This window comes from Musa acuminata, chromosome BXJ3-5 (genome assembly GCF_036884655.1).
Source record: "Musa acuminata AAA Group cultivar baxijiao chromosome BXJ3-5, Cavendish_Baxijiao_AAA, whole genome shotgun sequence".
In the NCBI taxonomy this organism is placed as follows: domain Eukaryota; kingdom Viridiplantae; phylum Streptophyta; class Magnoliopsida; order Zingiberales; family Musaceae; genus Musa; species Musa acuminata.
This window is the reverse complement of record NC_088353.1, coordinates 28,001,253-28,017,231: the sequence shown is the minus strand read 5'-3', so window position 1 is coordinate 28,017,231 and position 15,979 is coordinate 28,001,253. Positions and strand designations below refer to the sequence as shown.

The 15,979-nt window shown below is 36.6% G+C and overlaps 1 protein-coding gene across 2 annotated transcripts; it reads right to left on the bottom strand.

Annotated features, from left to right (window-relative positions):
- Positions 1–453: 453 nt before the first annotated feature.
- On the bottom strand, positions 454–13,681 carry LOC135638354 (agamous-like MADS-box protein MADS1). Of its 2 annotated transcripts, XM_065151459.1 has the most exons (8): positions 13,461–13,671; positions 12,511–12,718; positions 6,808–6,889; positions 1,352–1,416; positions 1,178–1,277; positions 1,067–1,108; positions 953–994; positions 454–863 (listed from the first exon to the last, which is right to left on the bottom strand). In XM_065151459.1, the coding sequence occupies exons 1-8, from the start codon at positions 13,648–13,650 to the stop codon at positions 669–671; spliced, it is 924 nt and encodes a 307-aa protein (XP_065007531.1). In that variant the 5' UTR covers positions 13,651–13,671; the 3' UTR covers positions 454–668. The 2 variants fall into 2 exon arrangements, with proteins under 2 accessions (XP_065007531.1, XP_065007530.1); XM_065151458.1 differs by having other exon boundaries at positions 1,067–1,277; positions 13,461–13,681.
- Between the last annotated feature and the right edge of the window lie 2,298 nt (positions 13,682–15,979).

Below are 15,979 nucleotides of genomic sequence, written 5' to 3'. Positions count from 1 at the left end.
GAGCGATTAAAGAATGCAGATTATCCCAATAATATTTGATAAGAGAAGAAAATAATATTTGTAAACTAGGAAGATTTTATACTCTCTTTTTGATTGATTGATTGATTTATTTATTTATTATTTATTATTTTATTTTAATATTTTTAAAATACTTTTCTACAAATAAAAATATTCACAACATAAATATCCTTCTCTCCTTCGTGTATTATAATAAAGCTCTAACGTACTACTACTACGGATAATAGGTTTTTGAGAGACTAAGGATATAAATCAATCCTAAACTAAACACGAGAGTGTAAGTAAAATACAAAGTGTTATCCCTTCGAATGGGTTCCAAAATCAACCTTAAGATCGAATATAGGCAGCCCCTCACAAATTGTATCCATTCGGGTTGAAACTCCCTCGGATCGTAGAACGATGACACCCGTAGTCCGATCCAGAGGCCCTCCATCGCAAAGAAAAAGGTTTCTTTCTTCTTACGGGTATATATGCATATATATGCAACAACAGGCAATTCTAATCCCACATGAGATACGTCCATACGTCAACGCACGTAATAGTAAGCAGCAGCTGCGTGTGTGTCAGGGAAAAAGCCAAGTCTTTCCGGAGACAGTTTCTGACCATGAATAAAAACATTAGGCGGAGCAAATGTCGTCGGCAGCTCCACTTCACGCCGCTGAATCCGCCTTGGTCTCGTAGCCGAGCTGCAGGGCTGTCTGGTCCTGGTGATGCGAGTAGTGAGCTGCTGCCTCCAATATGTTCGCGTGGTAGTAGTTCCTGGAGTCGAATGCTCCTGGAATAGCATCGTACTCCGCGCCGGCTTCCACGATGCTCAGTTGCTGCACTCGTTCGTTCTCTGCTATCTGAACCCCAAGTCTAAGAATCAGCTTCACATCTTTGATTCTTGTTGCGATCAGGCCTAAGAGAAGATGTTTAGCTTGTGCTCACTTACCTTGGCTCTGAGGTACATGTTGTCACTTTGAAGCTCCACTTCCTGCCATCATCCAAGGTAAGGTAGATCAGTCATCAAGAAATAGAAACCAAGTCATCGGTGATCGATGCTTACCCTTTTCTGCATATACTCGATTTCTGCAAACAGCAGCTCATGCTTCATGATAGGAAAATGTATCAGTACTCGGAGACGACAAGATGCAATAAGTTGTCGGTAGCAGATTACCTTCTTCGATCTGATCCTTGTGATGCTTCTTTCAAGTCGGTTTTCTAGTTGCTTGAGCTCCTTTACATTAAGAGAACTTAAAGCGTCGCCCATCAAGTGCCTGGAAGAGGAGATTTAGATGGAACACAGAGCATCAGTGATCTACTTACTTTGAGATGGGGGATGCCAACTCACCGATTCGCATTCTGTAATATCTGGATCTGGTGGCGAAGTTTGGCAGATTCTTGCTGATAGTAGTGCTGCATGCATCAACGAGACACAACTTATTTACTTGTGATATCTGAGCTTCCTAGCAAAAGAAAGTTTAAGATCCTCCATCTCTTCATATGTATACATATATATATATATATATATATATATATATATATATATATATATTTATATATTTGGCATTCCTGTCTTCCTTAAAATCGATTTCTTGGAAATTACTTTTTTGATTCACTGATGGTACGATCGATTTAATTGGTATTCCACCTTGATGCATAATAAAAAGCACCATCTTTTTTGACTGACAGACCACTAGAAGAAGGCCTCCTCATTATTCTTTGACGCTGCAGTACACAACCTAAGTGGAACAGATGAAAAACAACTTAATCGTCTCTTCAACATAGATTAGTAGCTTGTGATGTTAAAGGAGGATATGTTGAGCTGTTTTATATTTCTCTGGCTACATCGTCCATCCCAAAGTGATTATATAGTAGTGTTTTTCTTAATGCATTATTAGATTCTTCATTCACTCATAGGAAATCTAACCAACAACATCCGGTATGACTATTAAATGTTTGCTATGTAAACCTGTTTTCTAGATATCAATGGAGCCACAGATCACAGGTATGGTTTTCAATATCAACTTGGCAAAAGAACAAAATCATGAGCATGATGAATATGCTAAACATAAAAGTTTATAATGCATTATGATGCCATGAAAAGCAAACTGAATCTAATAGCTCACAAGATCACGTAACCATAGAACGGTAGGCACACTGATGAAGTTAATCCAAAACCACTCATCCGTTTGGAGCAGTTTCAAACGGATGAGTGGATGTGGATAAGTGGGTTGTCTTATTAGTTTTATCTAGGTGATTTATCATTTATTTTAAATTTTTATAATTTTTTTTTTTTACTACTATAAATATATGTTTTTAGACTCATCCAAGACACTACTATAGATTGGAAATCTTATTTCTCTTCGATCTATTGAGGTTTAATAGATCGAAGATCAATAGATCCAGAAAGTGAAAATAAAAATATGATAGACATTAGAGCAAGTGTTTCCAATCAATTTCTTTCCATCTTCAAAGTTGAAAATTATTAATTTTAGATAATTAACATAAAAAAATTATTTCGTAAGGATTATGAAATTTGATAAAACTTAGTCTTGTTGAGTATGATCTATAGGATGCCAACATTACCAACGATAAAAAAAAATCAAATGAATGAAAATATACAAAAAAAAAATGCAACAGCCCTCTACAAGCTACAAAGTAATAGATGAGTCCATATTTCCTCTAATCATGCCAGTATCAATATTAACAAAAACTTAAAAAATCTTAAAAAATGTGATCTTATAATGAAAACCTAAAAGATCAAACAATAGTAAAATAGTTTGATATGATTTCTACTTATCTCTACAGTTTGATATAACGTGATCTTAAACTTATCTCTACAATTTGATATGATTTCTACTACTATAAAAGAAGCTAAAGATATAAATGCATTATCTATTGATGAATTAATAGACTCACTTTTAGTTCATGAACAAAAAATTGAACTGATCTTCAATTGAAACTTCACAACATGCTCTTCAGATGAAGATCGATTCTAAGAAAAATTAAAAAAAAAATCCAAAAATCAAATCTCAAGGCAAAGGTTAGAATGATAGAGGTTGTTAACAATTTAATTTTCGAGGTAAAGGATAAGGTCGACCAAACGAGAGTTAACGGAATTTCAACGAAGGTAATAAAAAAACCCGTTAACGTGTCTTTGTTGTAAAAAAAAAAGGTTAGACATATTGAAAAAGATTATCGATATAAAAATAAAAATCTAAATATACTTTTCTTCTCTTATTGAAAAATATGATCTTTTTGAAAAAAAGTTATTAGAACAAAAATTAAGTAAATTATTATGAAAAAAATAATGATGAGAAAAAAGATAAAAATAATTTTTTTATAACATCCAATAAAGAATGTTTTAGTTTTGTTTGGTTTGGTTTTTAAATAATGAATGTAATAGCCATATGATAAGTGATCAAAGTTTATTTCATGGTTTGATCAAGTACATAGTGTAGATGGAAAATAGTAGTGAAATTCAAGTGGAATGGGAAAGGAACCATTGTTTTAAACATCAAATCTAGTAAAATATTTATTGATGATATTATATTTATTTTTAGATCAAAATAAAATCTCATTAGTATAGGGAAATTGATGAGAAAAAATTATTATAATATTTTCTATGATAAAAATATTTAATTGATAATACAAATTTAAAAATTGATAGCAATTATGAGGATGATAAAAAAAAAAAAGATGCATATGTTATTATTTTTTATTTTTTATACTTGCACTCACTTCTATTATTATTGATGAATCAATACTATAACATAGAAGATATGACCATATGAAATATGATATACTAGAATTGTTTAATAAAAAAGCTATGGTAGTTGATTTACCAAAAATTTAGAATAAGTATAGTATTTGTAAATCTTACGTCTTTGGAAAACAATACAAAAGTTTATCTCAGAAACACCATTCTTAGAGAGCCAAGGAATGGTTGGAGCTTATGTATGTAGATATTTGTTAGCCTATACAGATTATCCCACGTGATGAAAGTAAATATATTTTATTATTTATAGATGATTGCACAAGAATGATATAGGTATATTTACTTTGAAAAAAAAAACTAAAGCCTGTTCGATTCATAAAAATTTCAAAGCTTACATAAAAAAATAAAGTTACTATTTTATTAAAACTCTATGTATTGATTAAGGAGGTGAATTCACTTCTAAAGATTTTTTTAGATTTTACAAGAATATAGGCATTCGCAGAGAATTGACTGCAAGCTACACCCCCAACAAATTAGAGTAGTAGAGCAGAAAAACCAACAAATTAGAGTAGTAGAGCAGAAAAACTAAGTTGTTGTCGAGACAATGAGATATATGCTTAAAGGAAAAAAAAAACCAAAAAAGAGTTTTCGGCAAAAGTTGTGAGTGCGGTAGTAGTGTATTTACTAAATCATTTTTTCACATTCAAGGTAAAACACATTATAAAGCATGGTTTGATCAAAAAAGTTTGATTGAGCCACTTAAAAGGTATTTGATAAAAAAGAAGTAAACTTGATAATAAAAGCATTAAATGCATATTTGTGAGGTATCATAATAAAATAAAAGGCTTTAGACTTTACGATCCTTCAACTAAAAAATTGATCATAATTCATAATGTTATTTTAGTGAAGAAGTTTAGAATTCTAATGCAGTTGAAATTTCGATAGTTGTAGGAGAAGAAATCTATAAGGCACATGATATATTGCCCATTATTAAAACCTTACTTGAATCTTCTCGGATTTTGAGTAGTTTTGATTCAAGTGACTAACGATAATGAAACACATCTGAGAAAGTCTTGTAATCTTTCACAAATATATCCAACCTACTGATCTTACATGTTTTGCTTTAGAACTTGTTTTGAAGTTGCAGCTCAGAAAGAAGAATGGGTGCACACAATGAATGATGAACCCCGAGCTATTGAAAAAATAAGACTTGAAAGCAAGTAAATTTGCCCCTAAGAAAATAAATAATTGGACTTAAGGGGGTTTATCACAAGTCAAATTTAATACTGATGGCTTGCTATAAAAACATAGAGCCAATTTAGTTGTCAAAGGGTATGCTCAAATTTCAAGTATTGATTTTTTAAAAATATTTTCTTCGGTTACAAAAATTGATACGATTTATTCAATGTTAGCATTTTCAGCTAAAAAAAAATGATATGTTTATCAATTTGATGTTAAATCAACATTCTTGATTGAAAAATCGTAAAATGAAGTTTAAACCAACCAATATGAATGATTTAAAATAAAAAACAGGAGGATAAAGTCTACGAGTTGGAGAGACTATTATACGATTTGAAATAAGCACCGTGGGCATACTACAATAGAATTGATAATTACTTCTTTCAATATAATTTTTTTTAAAATTTAAGTGAGCCAACCTTATGTATAAAAGCTCAAGGTATAAAATTTTTTATTGTCTATTTATATGTGAATGATATGCTTTATATCGAAAATTCATTGGATATGCTTATTGAATGTAAGAAAAATACGGTTGACTCGGGGCTTTTATATTATTTTATAGGAATGAAAATTATTCAAGATATAAATAAAATCTTTTACTGTCAAAAATAATGTTAAAGATTTATTTAAAAAGTTTAATGTGACAGTTTATAAGTTAGTAAGGACTCCAATGAATATAAATAATAAGCTGGTGTTAGATGATAGAGTTGAAAAATATATATATGAGAAGTAGTATAGAAATATAATTGGAAAATTAATTTATCTCACACATTCAAGGTAGAATATTATGCTTGTAGTTAGTTTGTTGTTCAGGTTCATGCATGGCCCTACAAGGTATCACTTTAGAGGAGGTAAAAGAGTTCTATGATAGTGATTAGATTGGTCGTACAAATGATTAGAAAAAGTATTTTAAGATTTATACTTAACCTTGGCTCAGGGATGATTTTATGGACAACTTCAAAATAAAAATTTGTTGCTCTCTCAACTTCTAAGGTAAAGTCTGCTGTAGCAATTTCATGAACTAAAAAAATAAGAATATGTTACTCTTTCAAGATCATGTCGTGGTTACAAGCACGACATATCAAATAATTTAACTTTGAAGAATTTTAATATATTCTCAAAAAAAAGCAAGATAGATCAACTAAAATTTACTACAACAACAACAAATCTACTATTACAACGATGAAGAATTTTATTTTTCATGAATGTACCAAAACAATGAAAAAATTCATATAAACTACTATTGCATTGAAGATCAAGAACAATTTCAAAACTCATTGTTTTGTAAACTATTCATCCGTTTGGAGCAGTTTCAAACAGAAGAGTACTTGATCTTTTTTATCTACGTAGCTGAGTTTATCATTTGTTTAAAAAATTTATAATTGATCTTTTTTTACTGCTACAATTATGAGGCACTACAAATTTAAAGTACTCTTCAGACTGTCTTTTCTCTCTCTCTCTCTCTCTCTCTCTCTCTCTCTTCTCTCTGAAGTTACTCTGTAGGAAGCCAACCCATAGGCATTCTCTAGCAAGTATAGCATCAATAATATCAGAAATCTTGATTAGAAGATACATCTAGATTTGTGACTGAATGCAGTATTAGTTAGCATTAATAATTAATACTGATACTGAATGCAGTATTAATTATTAATACTGAATGCAGTCTAGCAAGTTTAGCATCAATTATTAATACTGAATGCAGTGTTAATAATTAAAACAAATCACTAATAAGTAATAGAGAATAGCTAAAGATCATGATGCTCATAGTGCTACTATAGTTGGGGAAATTAAGCTTTTTGAGTACAACACAATGAATGAAGAAGATCTGAATGGAATAATATTCTTACCTGAGAATTGACGTCCACAATGGCACCCGAACTCGAACTGTCAGCGCATGCCTTCTTGTACCTCTCGATTGTTGATTTTATGCTGGAATGAGGATTTTTAAGCAACAAATTAAATTAGGAAGCAACATCGCACTTATGTTTCAGTAGCATCAATCAATGCATGCATTTAATGCTCACAGAATCGACCAAATAATCCTACAGGACATTGCAAGAAATGTTGAATGAAACCAGTGAATGACAGACAGATGTAATTATGACAACTTTGACAAGATGTAATTTGTCACTGCAGTCCATACTTTTACAAGATCCATTGATCTAAGCATGATTGGATCCACATATCATTCATGAATTATATGGATAACTTGTAGTGTACTTATTCTCGAAGGAAAAACACACAAATAAGGCCACCTTTTGCATGCCAAAGGAGAAGTTTCAGGGAAATGTTTGCATAATCAGATCACCAAATAACTTAGAAATTGGTTTTATTGATTATTTCTAATAGCTGTTATGGACAACTTAGAGAGGTCCCTAATGCAGTATTACAATGTATATATATTTGCAGCTACTGAAGACCCCAAGTTTTCATTTCTGCAATTACTTGTCTTTGCTCAGGAAATATGCATGAGTTCATGATAGAAACATACGAATTTACCTATACGCATGCACATAATGGAAGGGAGGTAAATGTAAAAGGACTCTCTCGATCTAATAATGTATTTAGGATCTTTTACCTGGTAGAATGTGGAGGAAGAATGTATTTAGGATCTAATAATGTTCAGCAGTATTGAAGGCTTTTTTTGATAGAAAACATATAGCCAGCCATTTCGCTCTTCTTTCCAGGGAAGAAAACATACAGAACATAATAGTCTACATCTAACCCCGTATACGATTTCATCTTGACCATAGGCACCACAAAAGTCCAACAATTTAACTCCTCTAGCTAAATATCAACTACTGACCGACGACTAGATCTCTCTCTCTCTCTCTCTCTAGAAATCTACCACACACACATACCAGGTCTACAGTCCAACAACGTATCTGGCGAGGGTGGATAGGGGGATTGCTGACAGAATCCATCATAGAGTACTCATGTGATGTGTTCCAACTTTTCTTTCCATTGAAGCGTCACATATCTATCACAAGGGTGAGTCTTTCTGCACACGTTCCAACGGAGCACCAATCCTTGAATCGAACTCAGTGGACCCCTCCCCTTTCGTCACCTCCATTCTACAGATATGGGCAAGAATCCTTTCCATGCAAGACAAAAGCTGCACCGAGTGGTGTGCAAGGTAGGATCGCGCCACTACAAAAGGCAAGATGAAAGATATATGTCTGGGACTGCAGTGATCCTGAACAAGGTTGAGCCACAGCTGGTTGGAACTCTCAAGGCGCGTACAAGCACCACAGCACAGGTCACCTCCATTGGTGGCTTTAAGGGTACAACAACACACAGTGTGTGGGGGTTCTTTCACTGTTCACATATCTTTATTACCTTGGCTACACGTACACAATCGCAAGGGTACAAGATGAACCTTGTAGGTGTGAGATGGAACCTAAGAAGGAACATGGACCATCATCCACTTGTGCTGGCATGCCAAAACATGGGAGGGGGGGATCTGAAGCCAACTGAGAAAAGCTACTGATGATCTTGATTTTGTCTAAAGAAGCCGACTCCAATCAGAAACTCAGAATCCAGTGTTGGATACAAATAATGGCCAACCCCAAACCCAGAGGACATAAACCAACCTTTTTTGCTAAGAAATTGGAAATATAAGAGGATGACACTGACACCACCATTCCTTGGAATAAGAGGATGTCTCATATTGGGATGAGAAAGCACTCTTTAACTGTATGTATGTATGTATGTATGTAAGTATGTAAGTAAGTAAGATGAAGGATAAAAAATAAGTGGCTAAGTTTGCTGACAATACGAGTGGGTTATGTTCGAATAAGTAACCTTCCATCCTACGTGACTCTGAGCAGGCACAGGATGTAAGACTTCAAATAAGCAAGAAAAAACACTGAGAAAAAAATACTTTTGGTTGGATATCTGATGTAAGACTTCAGATATATGGAATCATTACTTACACACAAACACAATTTCTCTTTTTGCTTTTTAAGCCGTTCCATTATTGTCAATATTACAATACAGCATTAAAAAGACTCTATCACTAGATGACCAAGGAGGAGCAACTATCATTAAAGACCGACTGATGTTACTCCTTCACTGGATGACCGAATTAAAATCAGTGATACTGTCGGAAGAATTCAATCACACTGACAACCTCAAGGGGTGAATTAAAGATTAGACTCAAAATTAAGGTGACACCCCTCTTGTTTGACGGATGACACGAGAAGCAAAGCAAGCAAAAGTATCTCGTACTTGTTACGAGAAGTTGATATAAAGTATGATGTCAAGTACGATATTTGATTTTTCTTTTTCGAAAGATGAAACGATGGACAACAAGTATCTATCATACTTACTACACACTGCGGAATGGTCAAGCAGCAAGTCATGTTTCCGAGGATGGGAAACGAATGTGTAGATGAAGCAGAAAAGCGAGATGTAAAAGAAAGTGGCACAGAAAAGGAAAAGGAATTAGGGTTGGTAAATCTAAGAACATGTTAGTTTAAGTAAGATTCACTAAAAAGAATTCAAAAAAGTGATTGGTAAATCTCATATTTCTTTTTATCAAGATAGATAATTAGGGTTTGGTTTTAGTCGATCCTAGTAATCTTAGGAAGAGGTTTTTGATTCAGCTGCACTCTTGTTGTAGATATTTGATCCTGAGCCATAAACAACAAAGATGTAATAAACAATTTATTGATGCATATGATTGTCAAAAGATGGGAAAAACTTAAAATACTTGCAGCAGTTGTACAAGGTAAAAGTTTGAAATGCTTAACAACCACACAAGACATACAAATAAAGCAGTTAGTGAGGCTTTCTTTCAGAACATAGTCGAAAACATTTCTCAAACAGATATTTACATTTTACGCTGGGAATTAGAATAAAACAATGAAACATCATCATCATCATCATCAAAGTTTTCAGGGAGAAACCGTTCGAATACGGGCAATTTTCCCTCCAAACTTGTTCTTATTGAACTCTCCAGTCGTTCACAGGCAAACAAGTCCCTAGGAATCCTACATGTTGACAAAGAATGATAACACTGAACATGATGTCCATGGTGTTGATGATGATGATGATGATGATCACATTAAAACAAAAAAGACGATGAACAGGATGCCAGATGACTCAACGTGCATGGAGTAATTCTCAGTGTTCATACAGATCGCGAGACGAGCAGATCAATTTTAGCCAACAGTGAGCTTATTTTCTTTCTCAACCGCTTAACTCTCTTTTTTACTCTTTCATAGCTTCCCCAATGCCATCTCAAACTAGCCCAACTTTTCGAGCCAGATATCCCACAAAACATCTGCTCATTCTAAAACTCTATTCAAATACATGAATATTCTGGAAATAAGAAGAACCATCTTTAGAGCAATGCACCTAATCAAGAAAGCTGATTATATTTCTAGACACATACATACACGGAAGATTTCCAAGTAGATTGAGAAGAAAAAACCAGTTAAGAGTGGAGGCCGAAATAACTGAATATATAAATGCTCTTGAAATTACAGCCAACGACTACAATATGCCACACAAAGTAAGCAATTATCATCTGGACAATATATTAGCCATCAAGAAGATACGATCCATATCCCTTTTCAAAATGTAACCATACTAGTCATCTGATGTCATATCATACCATACAGTACCAGTTTGGGTGAGACCGGAGGCAATCCTCCCTTGTAGGCATCCATACAATAATGGTCATCATTGATACAATGTTCCAAAAGAAGGAGATATATTTCTCTTAAATGGCTGCGGTGACGAAATTATTCTCCAACACATCTCTACCTGGAAGAGGCTGAACACATCTTAAACGGTCACTAAATATCAGCTTGTTCTCTTCTCAAGAACTCTGATGGGCTAAATTACGTTTGATTTCCATCCCATATATCTGGTGAAGTTCTCATCCACTGGTCTTATGTCCAGTTTTCTAAATTTCTAAGCTTTCTAAGCCAGAGTATGCTTGTACACTCTAATCCAGATTTTACATATATATATATATATATATATATATATATATATACCCTAAGAATCTGTAATTGTTTTACCCAATACATATCTTTCAATTCTGAAGTTCATATAGTCCTCTAATACGGCAGTAATACCTACCTATATCTAATACCTAGAAAGCAAGAACATGATGCAGTGATAACACTGTCAATGGGAACTGGAGTCTAGAGATGTACTTAGCAGCAGAGTTTCTAATCAAACGTTCACCTTATCAGAGGCTTCACAGTGTGCTACATTTCGTCCTTTCTCCTTCTCAGCGTTCCAACCTCCCACTCTTGTAAATCATCATCCCACAAGATTGACGACGAAGTTAAGGTTTCGTCAAAAAGGAAAGACAAGATAACATAAAGAGGCCACCTTGGGAGAACACAAAATGGCCCGACGACACCCCACTCCTCGAGCGTGTAAGTGACGTGAATAGGCGCATGGCCCGAGAAGTAAAACCCCTTCCCCGGTTCAAGGCAATCATCATCACGTAGTACACATCTCCGAACAGCCATGCTCCCCTCATGGCGCATGGTGGTGAGGCGAGAAGAGAGAGAGAGAGAGAGAGAGAGAGAGAGAGAGAGAGAGAGAGAGAGAGAGAGAGACATAAGGTGTTGCACCAGAAAAGAAACCAATTCTAGCGAGGCGCCAGTTTCCCTGGTGGTGACAAAAGAGGCACAAACCCTAAGAAAGAGAAGAAATTTGAATCCTGGGCAAGGTTTAGAACTCAAGATGCAAGAGAGGCAGGAAAGGTGGTTTTGAAGGTAGCTGCAGGGACGGAGGCTTCGTGAACGCAATGCAAACACCAAAGAAAACAACAACTTGAATGCATAGAGAGATACAACGTTTTGGTGATACTAAAGAACCACAAGGTCATCAATGGAGACAGGTAATGCATCTAAAGGGAGCGTCTTTCTGGAAATGTAAGCCTATGGATTCTTGTCAATGGAGGGATCAGACAGGCACTAATTGAAGGCAGGCAGAAGCCACATCAATCCCACACAGAGATAGAGAGATTTGACCAGGCAAAACCAAACAAGAAAAAGAAGGATAAAGGGAAACAAGAAAACCTTACGAATAGCCTTGAAATTGTACACACCTTACAGTTAGTAGAGAGAGCCATCTTCAGGAGAGACTGCAATTTTTTCCGAGTTGAAGATAGGAACATCCTATTCCTATGCATCGTTTCGAATCCCTAGCCATTTATAGACACAAATGTTCCACAAGTAAAAAACATAGATAGTGGTATCTAACATCTATCCATTCCCCCCTTCTTCTTTGGCCACTACAAGTACATACAAAACCTTGCAAAACATCATCAAAAAGGAAAGGATGGACTTAGCTGGAGCTCGATCTCCATCCCCGACATCCTTTTCCTTTCTCTTCTCCCCAAAGGCCCAAACGGGCACGGAGTGAAAATTATATGAGGTAAGAAGCTGATCCATAACAATATCTACAGATCCTCAAAGCAATTCTCTTGTAAAGTTCTTCAGCAACTTGGTGTATTATTGTCAAGTCATTATATGATCAAGGGAATAGCATGAAATGTAGAGTTCAACACACCGACATACTTGTTATTGGCGTACTCATATAGCCTGCCGCGGCTGGAGAACACGATTAGGGCGACCTCGGCATCGCAAAGCACAGACAGTTCGTAGGCTTTCTTCAGCAGCCCATTCCGGCGCTTGCAGAACGTCACTTGGCGGTTTGTGGTGTTCTCGATCCTCTTGATCTCAATCTTACCCCTTCCCATCTTTGTTGATGTCCTTTGCACCGAAGCTGAGCTGAAAAAAAGGAAGAATTTCTAGTCTTAACAACGGCAACACAAGAAACCTAATCTCCATTATCTCATCTTGTGTTGGTATCTAATTAGGAGGCTCGAGGATTCGGGTAAGTCAGTATATATCCATGCCGTGAACGAAAATTAAGAGCCAAAAATTAACCGAGCAGAAGAATCTTGAAGAACTTCTGAACTGTACAGTTGGGAAGAACGAAATCAAGCTTCAGTTAAAGAAGAAATCTAAAACTGTCTCAGAAAATGATCTGTATTCAGATCAGATATGACTGGGTTTTTCTCGCATATATATGGAGTCAAAACATGATCATGGTTCTCAAAGTTTTGAGTACCCTAACACCCAAACAAGAATCAACAAGAAAGAAAGCTCTCCCACAAGAAACATCAGCCCTCTCCTCCAAGAAAATTAAACCAGAAACATCAGCCCTCCCACTTGCAACACCGAGGATGGAAATCTAAGGGAGCTGAACGAGAGGGGAAAAAGGAGTAGTAAAAGAGATTAACCTCCAAGCACTCAAGAACTTCTTCCTGACTAAAACTAAAAATCAAAGAAGATCAAGAAATCAAGGCCACTCGGAAGCCACCGTTACCGACTATGATCTCTTCGACAGGAAGGTGTCGCCGACTACTCCGACTCCCAAAAAAATGCGATGGCCAAAGGTACAGAAGTGAGATTGGAGAAGCAAAAACAAGAAAAGATTAGTGGATCTCGAACAATTTCACGACCTTCTTTCCCCTCGAAAAACTCCTCGAAAGAAAGATCGGCGTCTGCTCGGGCTTCGTCTCGCCCGCAGTCTTCGGATTCCTCCCAAGGATGGAGGAGGAGAGGAAAAGAGACAAAGCAGCCGCTGCATGGCCACACCAGCGTCCTCCTTTTTGATGGCCGCTTCCTCTTTATCTTGTCCTTCGCGTGCATCTCCCTATCGTACGCCGGCGGGCGGAGCTGCTCACCCCCCTCTCGTCACAAACTTTGTCCGTTTTGGGTTATCTCATTTCGAGTAAACAGTTCTGGAGGACTAGTTGACCAGAGAGCGCGCAGAAGCGCTCGGCACGTGCGGTCGCGGGTGTGTTTCGGGCTCAACCGGAACCCACCCGCGACGATTTGGTGTCGTCGACAGCTGTGAACCGTACGATCGACGGGCCGTTCTTTTTTGGGTTGCCAAAAAGTGGGTAGACCGGGGTGGCGATCGGGGAGGACCGGAATTGGGTTAAAACGGTGGTGTCCGTATCGCCGATTCGGAGAGGAGGGGTTGGGAAATGGCTGTGGCCCACTTATTGGACGGCAAAAGATTGGGCACGTCACATCACAGATCGCAGTGAGCGAGTGACATCGGTGATGGACTCCAATTAGGAGAGGCGTTCCGGTGTCCACGACGCCCCCACCGCGGGTGCCGTGACACCATCCTCACCCGTGGGCCCACAGGTCAGGCTCACGTGAGAGTCACATCGGATGAGTAGCCTACTTGAGTTAAAGAGGATGGGATAAATATAATCATAATTATCAGAATCTCCCAAAGAGAAAGAAAAGAATGGAATGGAATGGGCTACGGATTATTGTTGTGAGCTTGCGTCCAGCAGAAATGGAACTCACCTCATTCAACCCTCGGTTAAGAAGGAAGCGTGAAAGGGACATATGATGAATAAATAATATGTTGTCTTCGACAGTGATACTTCCAAGGATGATATTAGTGGATAAAGTTGATTTGTTAGATCTTCTACTAGGTCTCATATTTTTATTTTCTGCCATTTGGAGGAACAGGTCGTGATGCGTATCCATCATCTTGTAATAGTAGTCATTAGTAGATAATATGTCTTAATTCAGTGACAAAATGTCCAGGAGGTTTACTTATAAGACAATAAATGGGCAAGATCTCCACTCGAAGGACAAATAAAGTGAGTTTGTGTCTTGATAATCCAACAACAGCAACTTTGATTACTGATAGTACAAAAACACTGAGCTGAGCTAAAAGTCAATTAGTAGATCAGGAGTGGGATTGGTTGTCTCTCATTTTAGTTGTCTGTCTTATTTCCTATTTCCATGTCTTGCTCTTCCAGGAGCATTTACAGAACAATAGCAAGGTCAGAGAGACTAGACTGCTGCCTCTTGACTCCTAATGCAATCCAGATTTCAACCATTTGCTCTGCTCTGCTCTGCTCTGCTCTGCTCTGCTACTATGTTGAGTTCAGCAGTACAATACATATTTATTTGTGCCTCAAATCAAATCTTAGATTTTCATGAGTTCACATGTAGTCTTTAATGAAATATTATCGAGAGTGACAACTCTGTCAATTAATAATTTCAAGTGATTGACACCTGTTTTCATAATTGGATATCTGTTGGTGGGTGCTCTATCCACTCTTTTTTTTAGTATATGATAAACTTTAGATTTATTATTATTATCTTCCTTGCCAATAGTAACAAATGGATGATTAGAGAAAATGCTTGAAGATATATTAAGTAAATAGTAATCCCCATCATCATCATCATCATCATCAACAACATCTTCAAGTGAGGACAAGTGTTGTCTTGCAGGTGGGCAGGTCAATTTCTCTTTCAAGAGTTCTTAATCAAGACAAGAGATCGAAAACTGACTATATTTATTAGATTTCCTATTTGAGTGGTGATCCAAATATAGAATTCAGTTCCGAAAAATTGCTCTCTGGGGTCCCCCAAATTTAATGGGGGGTGGAGTCCCTTAACCTAACTTGTATGTACAGTTAAATTCTGCAGGGTGAAGACCACAGAAATTGTTTCTCCATTCAAGCTTTCACATCTCTACCATTTTCTGCCTCTTTGTTATGTTCATTGATCCATGCACACTCGAGCACTGCTGGGTCGGGTCGTACAATAGATGGATGGATAGTCGTCATCTTCTCTTTGTTTGTGTGTGAGGAGACTTTTGCACACCTTTTGTAGTTGGGCAATCTACTTTTTTTACAGTTTACTGTAATATTGTAACTTGCCTGAGATACATTCTCTTTCTTCTTCTTCTTCTTCTTTTCTTCTCTCTCTATCATAATCTCCATGGATTTAATACACCTCCGAGCATGTCCACTGTTCCAATGAATCCCATTACTAAGAATGGGGGAGTTGGCCTTGGAGATTGGCCATGTCGGGAAGACTTGCATGCAAGATATCTTGCTCGGTACAAGTTGGTAGGCACCAAATCCTATTCCCTACGTACTACACAAGTGGGTGGTGGACATTATACCATTTCAGTGCCTATCTATCTATTCTCCACCAG